At 39.5% G+C, this 15,501-nt stretch overlaps 1 protein-coding gene across 1 annotated transcript in view; it reads right to left on the bottom strand.

Annotated features, from left to right (window-relative positions):
* Positions 1-9,054: 9,054 nt before the first annotated feature.
* Positions 9,055-15,501, bottom strand: part of tgfbr1b (transforming growth factor, beta receptor 1 b) — a 41,041-nt gene continuing 34,594 nt past the window's right edge. The window contains exon 9 of the mRNA XM_038301707.1: positions 9,055-11,829. Coding sequence (XP_038157635.1) covers positions 11,704-11,829 — 126 coding nt within the window. The 3' untranslated portion in view covers positions 9,055-11,703. The remainder of the gene's footprint in view (positions 11,830-15,501) is intronic.

Raw genomic sequence — 15,501 nt, 5'->3', positions numbered from 1 at the left:
GTATTTATGAGAGTGACTGGCATTCATCTGTCCACATTGCCTCCAACATTGTTGTTGAGTATGAAGTAATTTATTTTCCAATTGAGATGTTATAAAGTAGCATATTCAATTTTTCCAGCCAAATTCCCTCCAGCCTCTAGAGCAGGGGTCACCAACGCGGTCCCCGCGGGCACCAAGGGGCCCTCAAGGACCACATGGGGTGCCCTCTTCATCTTCTGAAAACAGAACAACTCACTCAGTGGGTTAAGTTTAATTTTTTTTTATTCTGTTGCTCTTCTTTTTAATTATTTATGTATTATTTCATCATATTAACTATTTCATCATATTTCAGTGGTTTCAAAATGACTATTAAAAAGAAAATTAGAAATGAATAGAAGAATAAAATAAGAATAAAAATGAGTTTTTATGGATGAGATTTACTGTAGGTGAACACTGATCCCTCCAGTTCATAGGTCAGTATTGGTAGCCCTTACTATGACTCAGTAGCCATGAAGTAGCCCTCAGCCTTAAAAAGGTGGTGACCGCTGATCTAGAGTTTATGGAGGACTGTTGCGTTTTACACATTGAAAGCCAGTCACTCTTTGAACTCATTGGTATAGAAGTGTATGAGCTGTAGGTATCTGAAAAAAATCTCTGTTATTCAGTTTAAAGCCTCTGCTGATTTCATTAAATGTTTTGCCTTCTAGTGTGTAGATCAATGTTTTATCCGAGTCTTTTGGTTTGAATCTCTCTGACTGATCCCCTTCTGATTTGTATTTTTTAAGTACCTCATACCATATTTTAAGAGTTTCTTCTAAAATTGTTTCACTTATTCTTTCTTTTTCTCCATGCCTGGTTTGTAGTTGTATTTGGGATATGTTTAGTTACATTTGTTTCCATTTGGCTTCGTACCCAGGAAAACACCAGTTGATTACGTATCTTAGTTGTGCAGCATAGAAATATTCTTTAAAGCTAGGGAGGGCTGAGCAATCATTTGTTTTATCTAGTTGAAGAAAAATTTCACTCTCGGTCTTTTACCTGCCCAAATAAATCTGAATACGTATTACATTGGGCTTCTGGAATCTTAAAAAGTAATGATAGAAAGAGATATAGTAGTCTAGGCAGTATATTCATCTGAATTATTCCTACTTTTGAACTAAAATCCAGTACTAACTTTGAAAACAAGAGTGTTATTTCACTGGAGAATGTGCAACTAATTTCCAGGAAATAACAGACTCATGTTTCACCCAAATGGTGCAATTCGGTTCGGACACTTAAGCCGAAAGAGGAAGTGTGTCACCAGTCATGATGATAAGTGCTGGCAGTGAGGAAAGAAGAGGAAGCAGGATCAATATTTCCTTTAGCATGAGGACCTGCTGGGGCTTCCTGACGTAAAGCTTCTATGTGTGGTAAAAGCGAAAAGGTTGCATGAAATGAGTTGCGCAACAAGAAATATAGGCAAAGCCCAACTTAAGTAGCATTTTGCTACATTCGTTTATGCAGTTCATGTGTCTTTTCATTGCCTAATGACGTCTGTGGAAAGATGTAATGATTTGAGCCTAGAAGGAAGCCATCTATGGTAAGAAAGAAAAACCGCCCTTAAACAGAGCAGGTGGAGTCAGATTTCAGTTTTCAAAAACCTGCAATGCAGCAATTGAGTTAATTCCTTCCCCAACCCCCATAGAGGGGACCAAATCACCTCGCCTATTCAGCCAGGCCAACAATTCCCTTTAAAGAGCCCCTTTTCAGAGATAGGGTTCGGGTATTACTGGCTTATAAAGAAGCCAAACGTCCCCCATTCCAAAGGAATGGAGCCGTTTGTCCGTTCCAAGTTGCATGTTTTCAAAAAAAACAAAAAAAAAAACAGGCTTTGTTGGGCTATTGTATAAAACCTGGAACTCGACGCTATTTCTGACATTTTGAATTGAAGAAGCTTCCTGGATGGGAAGAGAAAAACCTTCAAACTTGGAATTGATCCTAGAAGTAACAACGTGTTTTATTATCCACACAACTCATATTTAAGGGGTTAGAAAGACATAATCTTTGAAGTAAATGTGTTCCAGTTTTCTGCATTTGAACATATATGTACCATGGCTGTGCAAACATAGCTGTTACGGCCAGTGACCTTTTCTGTGTTTGTGTTTTTATTCTTTTTTTTCAGAGGCCTGATCAAATTGACTGCAACTGGAAGCGGATGTTTTCCTGTGACACACCTTTGGGCCTACCGTGATTGGATCACCAATTGCCGGCTCCACCAATTATTGTTGAGGCCTCCATTTAAAAACAAAGGACTTCCAAGGGGAAGGCGTGGCTGATCCTTTGTTCAGACAGCTTGCCATTTTGTGGGGTGTAGGTTTGATTGCTGTAAAACTTGTGTTAGCTTTGATAGCTTAGTCCGCTCTAACAGATTTTCTTAACCTTGATATCTTGTGTAACTCGCTTTGTCCCGGTGGGGGAACTTTGAAACGCCGTTAGAGATTTGTATTTTTGTTTTGTTTTACTTGTTTTGAGAGATCATTTTTGTTTGGTTAAGTTCTTTGATTTACACCTCTGTTTTGTGGATTTTGTTTTAGTTAATACTCTGTTGTTGAGAGTCCCTATGTTTTGATTATTGTTACCCCTTTTTTTTTATTTTGTGAGAAACTCCAAACAATAAATCCTAAAATTGTTAAAACCTTACCACCAGGGTTTCATTAATGTTACTTCCCTTTTCCCTGGCTGAGCCGGGTCGTGACAATAGCAATGACAAAAGCCCTGTTCAACATAGTTTTCTGGGCATATATGTAAAGATGCTGTAAAGCATCAGCATCACGCTAGGAAGCTGGGATGAAAATGGCTGTAAAGTGCATCTAAAGCAATCCTACCTAATCTCGAAAAACTGTTAACTGCTGAAAAAAAAACAACCAATATAAAACATAAGAAGATAGTAAAAAGAAATCTAGATTTCTTTTTAACACGGTTTCTAAACTCAAATATAGGTCTGTCCGTTTGAGCCTGTGATTTTAAGTGATACAGGCTCAATTCATCCTGTACATCACAGCAATGACTTTATGGTTTTCTTTATAGGTAAAATATCACCAAATGTAGGATAACTGGAGCCCTTCTAAACATGATTAATTCCTCCCAAGAAAGTGAGGCATCATTTGAGCAAACTATACAACCTTAAATGTGTTTCTGTTCTGATCCTGTTGAAACTTCAGTTATCAACATTAAATATCCTTAAGGAAGCTTTCAAATCATATATTAGACCCAGTTCCAATTGGAGGAAGTATTTCCTCTGATCTCTACTTCATTTTTAAAGCTCTGGTGAAAGTCACTAATGATATCCTCATGGCCTGAGATGATATACGTATAGTTACATGGTAAATATATGCTCCCATTTGGTAGAATAGTCGGACAGCATAGGATTAAATTAGATTATTATGCTGACAATACTCAGGTATCGATGAAACTAACTACAGTATCTTTACTAGATGAAGTTATAATTAATACCAGGCCAATGGGTATTGTTAACAGGTTGAGAAGTTTTGAATTTGATGTGACTACATGGCGCGTCCATGTTTGCAACCATGCTGCGGTGGAGGTGAATAAATAGACAATCTTAACAGCCTTAACTGCTGAAGAAAGATTTGACCAGAACATTTTGTGGTCCAATTTAAACATTTCACACAAGTAGAAATCTATAAATGGGATCAAGTGTGAGTGGAGTGAAGGTATGGAAAGCCAAACGTGCTGCACATTTCATAAATTAAAAACTTGAAAGATCTATATTGCAAAAATAAACATTAAAATGTTCATTGAGATGCATGCATTAAATAGTTTTTTTTTTTTATCCTAATAAATAATTCAATATTTTTCACTTATTTTACTATTAAAAATGTTTCACTCTCTTCCAGAAAATGTCACCCCCACTTGATTTTGTTCCGGCTATTAGATGGCCTGGATGGGAATATGCAGCAGGACAGAAAATCTGTTGATCTGACCAGGAAGTGGAGAAATTTGCAGAACTGTAACACCTCACAATGAAAGAGCAAGAGACAGATGGCATAATGAAACCTTCTTTATTCACACAATTTTCTACTGCAGCTATGTTAGAAATTAACATAATTGTCGACCCTCGAGTTCCTATGTTGGTCTCTCATTCTTCTGTACACACTATATAAAAAAACAGACTCGATAGTTTGTTTAAAAATCCGAGAGGGTTTCAAGGTGAGGAGCTTGATAGTTGCTGAGAGGTTTCTGCTTCTTCAGTCTGTCCCATCACCTCTAGCCTCCTCTTCAACTCTTTTGTTCTTTATTTTTCTTTGCTAAACGAAAAATAACCGGAGAAAATCAAGCCGTCATACCCAGAGCTCAGAAAGGAGGCCTTCAATATTTGTAAAGCACTTTGACTGTACAGTTCAAGCAGAACAAAACCAGGTGGTATACAGAGCGTGGGAGAGGAGGAGCGGCACGTTACAGACAAAATACAATGCCACTGGACAGACGGTACCATTAAAAAGAATATTTTTAAGCATTTCATACAAAGAGAGAGTATTTGCAAACTCAGAATAAACAAGAATATACACAGTGAGGTAAAACACATTGGTCTTTAATTGGAGGTATTTTCTTTTTGAATAGTTTACCTTTTTAACGTTACTTTAGGCTTTTTGAAGATATTTCATCTTTTGATCTTTTCATCTATAAAGCAGGCAATGCAGTCACACACAATCACATGCAATCCTGTCTTTCCAGGTGAAAAGAACAAACAAATCTTGTCAAAATTAGGCACCACATAAAACATGATAAAGCTTTCAGCTCCACACTGGCCTGACTGCAGCCCTGCCGACCCCGAGCCCCTCAGCGACTGCAACCAGGAGTCTGACGGGGCTAGCCTAGATAAGCTGTTACATTTCGGATCCAGTAGGAGACGATTTGCACACAATTTGCATAAAAAGACCCGTAAAGCAGACAGTATTGGACTAGCCTGACTCTTCTCTAGAAGAACTTATTTTTAATGGAATCATCTGACTGAATCTGCCTTGCTGGGTTTGGGTGACTAAACAGTTTCTACACATTCATACTGCCTGATGCTTGACCTTCTTGTATTAATGCTTTTCTACCTGCTTCTTATTGTAGCCAAAGTTTTGTGTTTGCCGCCGTTGCCTGTTGATGCATATTTGACGCAAATCAAGGATTGCACCGGATGCCGTTTGCTACCATGCAGCCTGAATATCCAAAGAGTGTGTGAGCCTACATTCAACTATCTTAATCTAATTTAGAAAGCAAAAGCCCAGAAAAGTAAATCTGACCATTGAACTGTAGGTAATCAACCATTCCGTTTCTGAGACGCAGATGGGTATTCTGAAAAATAAGGTTACAGCATCTGGTGGTTTATGACAAACACTTCTTAATGCCTCTTTAATGAAATCGCAAATTCCAGGGGAAAATGGTAAATTATCCATCATCGCTGTGCCTGTCCAAAGCCTGCAGTCAACATGTTTGGGACCAAATGGAGGTAGCATGTGTAACATCCAGCAATTTCATGCAATACAGTAGCAGCCATTCAAAATGGCCCCACTTCCCTCAAACTTCCAGCCACTGGCCTTCTCCTAGGCGTGCATATAATTTTACTCTGACTCCACCCTTTCACTGAATTACAGGGTCTGACCAGGAGATGACACTACTCTTTAGATCTTATGTCGACAAATCATGACAGAAAAAATATTTTAGTACAAGTATTGATGTTTAAAAGGGAATTGTAAGGGACCAGCCAAGGGCCCATCAAGGAAAGTGGGGAAATTTTGGCTTCTACTGTAGCAATCCCAAAAAAAAGCTTTTTTTTCAATTAAAAAGTAGCTTTAATCAAATTTGATTAGACGGCAGGGCTGAAGTGAGGCGAGGCTGTTCGTAGCTGGCAAATGTTAAATTGATTTAAGAACATGGAATGATTAGATAGAAAGGCAAATAAGAACTCAGCAGAGATTCCCGTACAAAGACCACAAGAGTTTGACAAAAACATTAGTTTTTTTTTTGTTTACATTGAAATCTTTTTGAAAAAAAAAAAGAGTTACAAGGCTGCTGGTGACTTTAAGACAAAATGAATATAATCATTGTAGAGGCATACTAGAGGTTCAGTTGAGTTGAGCCTGTCGATTATTTCCCAGAGAAGGATTTTGCAATGAAGTAAAGCTTAAGCCCACAGCTCAGCCATGGTTTCTTAAAGGGATACTCTGAAATCTCTATGTCCAATTGTTGACCAGTAAACCCAGATAAATCCAAAAGATATTTGTGAGGACTTGAGTCATTTCCCCGTCGGCTAAAATACTTAAACGCTTCTGTGACATAAAACTTTCAACCAGTAATTCTCTCTGTTCCCGATTTTGAATCTGGTTGAAGTCGATATTTTACCTTCTTCATAATCTGACTAGGTTTTTCTTTCATTTAGTCCCCTACCAGTGGTGGCCATTTTCAATGTTCACTGAGCCAATTGAATGCCACTGATGGCACACTTAGATAGGTACCTTTTATCAATTTATCAAAGTGCGACTGGTGTTGGATTCAGTTCCCCACTGATTCAAAGGAATCAAAAGGGTGAAATAACAAATTTTTTTCCACTTTTACCCAATATATTCCAACATCCAGCTGCCATGCACGTGGGCATTGTCAGTTTCACTATAGCTCTGGTGAATTTCAATGGTGAAGTCCTCTGGAAATCATCTATAATTGTTGTTGATTGCAGATGTGTCTAGTAGTTCCATTGATTTTGCTTGTAAAGCGGGGAGAATGGCGCTAGGCTTACCGCACCGTGACGTCACTGCCAGAAGATGGCAGGAGGGAGGGGTTGCTATATCTGGGCTAAAATGGCAGCAGTGATCGTGAGGAAAAATTGTTTTCATTTTTTTACTGCTCAAAGCTAAATTCATTAAATCACCGAGAGCGTATTCGTTTTATGGTGTAGATAATGATCCATTGGTTCTTCATTGCTGACCGGACTTTTCCTTGAAATGTGGGGTGACTAAAACTGAGAACCTCTGATTTGAAAATTGCGTTTTGCTATACATTATAAAAGAAATTAATTGCCCAGCTCTACTGGGAAACATGTACAATTAACATTTTCAAACAAATCTGTCTTTGTGATTCTTCATATTTGTGGTTCAAAGCTCACTTAAGAGTTCAAAACCGGGTTTTGCCTACAAGGAAATGAACCAAAAGACTCCAGTCACCATCAGTACTCTGCTAAACCAAGGAGCATCTCAACGCAAACAGAGGGATGTTCTGGGGGGGGGTGGGGGGGGGGTAACATGGCATGATGGCACCAACATCTTGAGATAAGGAAAAATTTGATATTTACATCGAAGCACAGTCCACTCACAGAGGCAGGTAGACATTAAAGTAGCAGCACATTATTACATCATGGATAACAGAACAATGATAAAGAGACAATCTGCCATACAGGTAAACCGCACAGTAGGACTGAAGTGCACTTATTGCTGAACAATCAACAGACTGGTTTGGTTGTGCAAATTACAATCTGGCAGATAAAACTAGAAGATCTGATCACGTTCGGTTTCTGATTGCAGACTTGCTTTGGACCTGTGGATTAAAGCCAAGTGCCCCTGATGAAATTCATCGAATCAGTTTATCTGTATGGCAACCAAAAAAAAAAACAACCAAAAAAAAAAAAACACTGCAAAATATTTAAATCTAAATAAGTACTTTTCTTCTTAAAATATGCCATTTTTTCTTAAAATAAGTGCATTTTTTTCTTGAACTGAGGAGGTAAGTGAGACAGTTTTCCAATGAAAGAAGATAATTTACATTTAAAATAAGAAAATACAATTCCACTGTCTTGTTTCAAGTGCATATTATCTAGTATTTTTTTAACTATATAGCGCAGCTCACTATAAAGAGGGCATACACTGTACGATTTTTTGCCCTTTTTTTGGCCTATTCTCCAGTCGTGTGAGAATTTTTTCGATCAGGTGTAGTGTTAGCCTGATCGGGCCTCCTGCGTCGTGTAGCATAACGAGGGGCGATTAGCCTCTAACGACCACCTCCCGGTCAGGAATCCTAAGGTCAGGAGAAAATCCAATTTTTTGTAATTCAGTCGCCATCATGAGGTGTTGGTGGGTAAATCCTGCTGTTGAAGCTGAGCTACGAGCAGATTTACCAGAATTTACAGCACTGCGAAAGCAAAAAACAAGGGAGTTTTTCTTCTTCTTCTTCTAGATTGACGAGTCCGACCAGCGCCATCTATCGGTGTTGATTCCGACGGTTGTTTTTTCTGCATAGCAAGTAGATCGCATCAGAGTGTCGGCTCGCACAGTGTGAGAACATACGTCATGATCTGTGAACTTTTAAACCCTGCGGCTTCACCCACAGTTTGAGCTAAAGCTGAGTGCAACGATAGAAAATATCGCACAGTGTGTGCCTGGCTTAAGCAGATGATATCTACCGAATAGTCCCAGACCAAATCTGTAGGGGGAGCTCTAAAAGAAGCCCATTGGGTAGGGACCAAGAAGAATGCTAGCTCCCGTTAGCTTGTTAGCTTGCAGCAGTAAGAGCTTCTGCTGAAAATGGGGCTTTATCAGCTCTTTATTTCGGCTCTGAGGAGTTGAGCCCAGTCTCTTCATTAATTCGGCAGCTTTAATAAATGTCAAAATATGAGCATTTTGGACATTTGTTCACCGGCATGCCTGCTGCTAGCTAGCTAGTTGTGCTAAAGGAAAATTAGCCCCTTATTCTTTCATTTCCAACTTGTGGCAGTTTAGAAAAACCCACAGAAAACCAGCGTCTTATAGTCCGGAAAATATGGTAATTATCTTAACAGTTGACAAATCATCTTATTTACCTCCTCAGATTACGGGTAAATACATTTATTTTAAGACATTTTTACTTAGTTCTAGATCATTTTTGCAGTGAAGGCTTAAACTAATTCTTAAATCAGGTGCTACATATAAATCTTTTTTTCTTTCACATAGAACCACACTACCATTATCATAGTAATCAATATATGTGTATATATTTATATGTATATCTCTATATATTTTATTAAAACAAAACAACAGAAAGGTATTAAAAAAGAAACTGACCCTTTTGCGTTGGTCCCTTAAGGCTTGCTCAGTTTGTTTTTTTCCTTTTATGCATCGACAAACGTACATTCTGGCTACGTTCACAAAGCAGCCCGAAGTGACCAAATCCGATTTTTTTGCCCATATCCGACCTGTATCCGATCTTTTCAGGACAGTCTGAACAACACACATCCGATTTATTCTAATGCGTCCAAGCCCACTTGACTATGTGGTACTGAATCCGATACGATCTTTTTAAAACATCAAGTTCGCATTCATCCGACCTGAACGGCATTAATACTGAACAAGGTCACTATTCTGCACCTTGCTACGCAGAAGCGGCAAGAAAAACAACAACCATGGTGGACTAGGATGTGGAGAGTATTATTTTGTTGAAAAGATTGTGTTTTTAATCTACTGCATATGCGGGACGCTTGCGTTGTATGAATCCAGTTCACACAGGAGATCACATACAAGTCGCATATATTTTGAACTGAGCAGCAACGCAAAAAAAATTCATTAAAAAAAATCGGATTTCACAAAAAAACGTAATTGAGCACTAAGGCCTGCAGTGTGAACATAGCCTCTGATAAAACCAAAAACAAACAAAGACACCATGCGACGAAAATGAGAGGAAACCCCTGGAGAAGCTATGGCTTAGTCAATATCAGGTTGCTTTCACTGAATGAACCTTTTCTCCAGGTTAATAGGAACTAAAATCACTTCCAGAGAAACATCCGTAATGCTCCATGTGATCGCCACTTTAAACAACAGTGTTTTCCAACTGCAGCCAGATGCTGGAAGGCAGCACGCCGTGGGGCGGGGCTGGATGAGAAGCCGTTTCTGTGAGGAGGAGGGGAGGATATATCGGATAAAAATGGCACCAGAGCGTCGGCTGGGTTGTGGATGCTGCCAATGTTTTATGAACCAAACGCGATTCCTTGTTTTGCTACCCGTCCCTACATCAGGGGGTGTGCATAGTAGAAGCTCGCCATACTTTAGATCAGCACGCACAGACTGCACATGTGTGTCGCATGCACACGGAGAGGAAGCATGCCACAGTAGCCGACATGAGAGAGGAGTTGGGTTTTTAAGCACTGGCACTTTCCGGTAACAGCTGGTTTGGAAGGCATGGTGGCAGCTGATTGTTGTTGGTCTGGTTTATGGTTAAGCAGAGCAGAGTATAGAAAATAGACACATTTATCTACTGTATATTGCATATGTTTCAGCTTGTGCACCAAAGATGAATGAGGTCACCACGTCCGGTTGAGTTGAAGCGGAAAAAGTCCCCTGGCACCAGAAAAAGAATTCACAATAAATTAAATTGACCTGTTCGAGTCCCCTGACAGCACAGAGGGGAAGAAAACAAACACGTTACACAAAAGAAGAGGTTCATCAACAAAGATGAGACGTTCAGTTGCTCATCGAATGTGGGAGAACTCGACAGCAGGGCTGCAGGGGTCGGGACTGTGACGCTATGCCATCGGCTAATGGGGAAAAATGGGCCAGCTTCAGGATGCCAGCGGTTCGTCACCACAGCTCCTTCACTCTGAGCTGTGCACTGCCAGTCAGCTGGCTGCGGAAAAATAGCTTCTGTGCTTTTTTTTTAATATTTACAAGAAAAACTAATCAGATCATCTGAAAATGTAGAAAACCTGAGTATTTATAAGTTTAGCAGCTAATAGGGGGTTTAACATCGAATGAAGATTTAGTCTGTAAAATTTAGAGGTAAATAAAGTTTAAAATAATAATAAAGTCATACAAACTTTCAGTACCCGTGTAAAGGCAACATTCAAACGTATTTTCTACATTTAATATTGCTTACATATTACTCTGCCTGCAGTACTTTTATATCCCACTAGGTGGCCCGAATAGAAGACCTCTGAATCGGATTCTTACAGATGGACTCACTTTTCTCTTTGAATGTAACAAATTCAGGAAACAGGTGAGGTTCTTTCAAAGAAACATTTTTTCTTTCCAACATAAAGTAAAACAAAAAAATTTCCCTTTGAATAGCCAAATGTTTTAGGAAATTCTTTAACTTTCAGTCAAACTAGAAGGATGTAGCTGGCGGATGCATTTCTACACTGATAATAGAGGGATTTATTAGCTTAAATCATCTAAAAAAAAACATCTGATTTTTCCGGAATCTGAAATGAAGCCCAAATTCAAACAGATTTTTTGGTCTCATCAGTAGTTTATAGTGTTTCTGTCCCCCTCCCCACAGGTTACTGACTGCTCAAAATTCAGTGAAGGTTTTACAAGCTAAGATCAAACATTCAACGCTGCTGCCGTTTCCCTAAGCAACAGATTTGGACTGAGAAAAGATCTCGGCTTGCAGCCCTGCTGGAGAGGTTCTGCTCAGGGTCAGAGTGTGAGCACGAGCTTTAATGGAAAGAGAGCGGCGATGATGATGATGATGATGATGATGATGACGACGTTAAATAAACAGAGAGATGAGTGACCAGAGGTTTCCTTTAACACCTCCATCATCCCCTTCAGGCACGAGTGTCCTCCATCATATCTATCCATCCAGACATCACATTCCTCAGTCAGTGGAAGGAAACCATGAAACAGGAAATGTCTTTAACTTCCCGTCAGAAGAAGAAGATGGGATGGATACTCATGATGACACATATGAAGTGATGCCAGTCAGATGTGTGCATCTGGACTACATCTTGATTCCCTCCTGTTGGCTGAGCTGAGACAATGTCTTCTTGATCCGCAGAGCGGTGAGTCGGGCGGCGCCGTTGGCGTACCAACACTCCCTCATGATCTTAGCCATCACCCGCAAAGCCTGCAAACAAGAGCAAGACAAACGCATCAGTTTCCTTCTTCAGAGAAATCTGCAGCCTGACAAGAAACAAACAATAACCCAGAGCTTAAAGGTTTCCAGCCAAACAGATACAACAGAAAAATCCTTAATTGTTCAAAAAAACAGAGAAATCCAGGTGTGATGGTGGCAGAGCAGCAAAGCAAATGGAGGCAAACACCTTCATGGGAATAAAAACAAACCATGAACAGAATCAATACTGTTTGGCTAAACACCAAGAGACAACAGCGTGATTGCATTTATGATCCAATATAAAAAAATTATTTTTTTTTGTGAAATTGTGTGTGTGTTTTTTTTTGGATATTACTGGAAAATCAACAAAGTTCTGCAAACATTTCTAATGGAAACACAGCTTGTGATGATGGCAGCTTCTATGGAGTCATATGAAAACTACTAAAGGTGACAGCTGGTTGCCTAACCTGTTAACTAACCACAACAAAAATCACTCAATTCAGGAAAAATCCTCAAACTCATTAACAAAATCACCAAACATCACCAAATAAACCAATAAAATGACAAAAACAAAACATAAAAATAAGCAAACACAAAAAAATCCCCAAAGCCACCAAATGCATAAAAAAACAAATAAGCAAATTCAGCAAAAAAAAATAAAAATAAAAATAAAATCACAGATAATCACCAGAAATCAGCAAATTCGGTTGAACAGGCTGATGATGTTTAACCCTTTCCAGCCGGTCAGATAACAGCTAACCAAGGCAGGCTGAAGCTGAATAGTTCGAGGCATAACTTATATCCTGTAGACATTTAGTACGTTAAACAGAGACAGAACCAGACCTACAGAACCAGAACTATTAAAATGAGCCAGGCTCTTTGAAGGCCCACTGCCTTTCTGTTTATCGATGAACTGATGACGGATTAAACATCCATGATATCAAGCAAAACCCTATGTACAAAATAATTAAAACTTTATTTTGCATTTTTTTATGTATTTATCTTATCAGTTATTCAAAATATTTAGGTGAGGTCTCCTGTTCCCCTGTAAGAGGGTTAGGGTAACGAGAATAGCGCGAAGGAATCAGCAAACAATTGACCTGATTCCTTCCTGCTATCATTGCACAGGAACAGAAGACCTCGCCTATTCAACCAGGACAACAATCCCTTTTATGACACCCTTTCAGAGACATAGACAGGTATGGGGCATTGCAGGCTAACAGAGAAGCTAATTCCACCATTCCAAAGGGGTGGACCCGCTCATCTGTTTCAATTTGCATGTTTTCTAAACAAACCCAAGGCTTTGTAGGGCTACTGTATAAAACCTGGAACTCAACGCTATTCCTGACATTTGGAATTTAAAAAGCTTCCTGGATGGAAGGAAAACATCTTCAAACTTGGAAACAAAGTCCAGTGGATTGTTTTTAAACTTTTATGGTTTTCATCATCAACCTTTTTCCTGAAAGGCAAAATTTTACCTAAATGAATCCAAAATGAAGCGATACAAACAATCGCTAGGAAAATATTTAAGATGTATCCTCATCAAAAGGTTTTAGTGAGATTAAACCTCAGATTAAACAAGAGTCTTTAATCTGACTGAATGCGGATCAAGATTAACGGTCATTCAGGTTTATCATTAAAAAAAAGTTTAAAAAAAAACAAAAAAAAACAACTTTGTTTTGAAAGTTTGAAGATGTTTCGCTTTTCATCCAGGAACCTTTTTTCAATTCAGAATGTCTGGAATATTACCGACTTCCAGGCTTATAGAGCAGCCCAACAAAGCATAGGAAAAAAAAGACTAAAGACTCTTATTTCAAGGGCATAATATCTAATTATCTTATTTTAAGGATAACAATAGTAATTCCATTGGCAGCTCATCTTATTTTCCCACTCAAAATAAAGGTAAATACATTTGTTTTAAGACAATTCTACTGATTTTCAGAATGTTTTTGCAGTCTAAAAATACTTTTTGAATAAAGCAACTTTTAGTGAACTTTGGGTTAAAAAGGTCTGTTCCTGTTTAGCTGTGACTCCATCCTGGAGAGAAACATCAGCTGTGCTGCTGCCATCAACACCTTTGTTTATATATGATTGAGATCGACCTGTTTTTCAGTCTAGTCCGGTTTCTCTGACTGTGACTGCCTGAATGCGCTCTCTTCATCCTCTGGCATGGGAGCTGGCTCGGAGCTCGTCTGCCTGGCTGTGTTTCCTGGACGGGGCCGCCTTTTATAGCTGCTTTTTGTGTCTCTGCTTCTGTCTCCTTGAACCCCAGTCGGCCACAGCAGATGGTCGCTCACACTGAGCCTGGTTCTGCTGGAGGTTTCTTCCTGTTAAAAGGGAGTTTTTCCTCTCCACTGTCGCTACAAGCATGCTTGGTGTGAGGGATTGTATTTGAGTCAATGAGTCGATGCAATCAACTGGTTTTCCTTAGATAGAAAACTTTGTATCAATTTGACTGGATGATCTGGTGAATTGAGATGACGTTTTATGAATTGGCGCTATAGAAATAAACTGAATTGAATTAAATAAAGTAAGTTCTGCATTTTTTATTATTTTACTTGTTTGTTCGATTTGTTCTCTATTTAACAACCTCTAGTCCAAAGATCCTAACCTTCTGTTCAGCTTTCAAACCGATAACCTCCAGTCTATAAACAGCAGCTGGTATTGATGCGTCACTGTCTGTGCCTTTTTTCTCCTGTCTGCTTCCTACAGCCATTATTAATACAGCAGACACTTCTATCCATTAGCTGGAAAAAGCAAACAGGCACAACACCCACACGCCTCCACGCAGAGCTTTACTGCCTTATAAAAAACACAAATGACAGAAAATAGAAAAGGGAAAAAGCTGCAACTGGAAAAACACAAAACCCAGCAAATTTAAAAAAGCTGTAAATTTGCTCCGCAGAACAAAAGTTGACTCGACAACTAGATTTCTATGTGACACATAAAAAACAAAAATGGAAATGTTTGCATTTCTGTTTTCATTTGCTGTCAGGTAGATTATCTGGTTTGTTGCTTTAAAATAAAGCGATGGGCTCAGATGTTATCTGATCCCGGTAACCATCTAGTTCTCTGCACACATTTCCAAAGCCAATGGAAAGGGCCGTAGGTCATTTTCCCCTCGAGGTGCACAGCTGAGGGTTTTCCTGAGGATCTCCTGCGTGGAGCCGCAGGTCTGTGGAGAAGTTCTTCACTTCCTCTAGTTTAGACGACTGGACCTTCCTTCCTCCAGCATCCTGCTCATGTTGCGTTTAAGGGCTGGTTGTCCTCCTGTAGCAGTGGATCACAGTGAGCTTGATGCAGGCATTTTTGATTTATGCTCAGTATTGAAGCGTGGTCTGCGCTATGTTATTCCACACCAAAACGCAAGAGGGACAATCAAGAACTAGCTGTGGGTCTAGTTACGGCCGAGGAGGTGAGGAAGTGGGGGCAAGTTTGTGCGACAAAGGAGGGACATGAGGGCCAAAAAGAGCGGGGATCCAGGTGGAAAAAGGGTCCCAGCGTTCTTGCGCACCTCGCTCTGCTAGCTGGTCTTCACGAGTCGTTTTCCACAATGGCAGTCAATCGGGGGGGGGCCTTAATTGTGACACAGGACCTGGTTTCTGAGTATAAATCAGCCTTTAGTGCCTAAGCAGAGCAGATGAGAGCTGTCGGGTCTGAAATGCAACACAGATGTTGTGTTTG

The sequence above is a fragment of the Cyprinodon tularosa genome, unplaced genomic scaffold (assembly GCF_016077235.1).
Source record: "Cyprinodon tularosa strain WSP-4 unplaced genomic scaffold, ASM1607723v1 ctg472, whole genome shotgun sequence".
NCBI lineage: Eukaryota > Metazoa > Chordata > Actinopteri > Cyprinodontiformes > Cyprinodontidae > Cyprinodon > Cyprinodon tularosa.
Note: the sequence above shows the minus strand (reverse complement) of the source record. Positions and strands in the feature narration are given on the sequence as shown.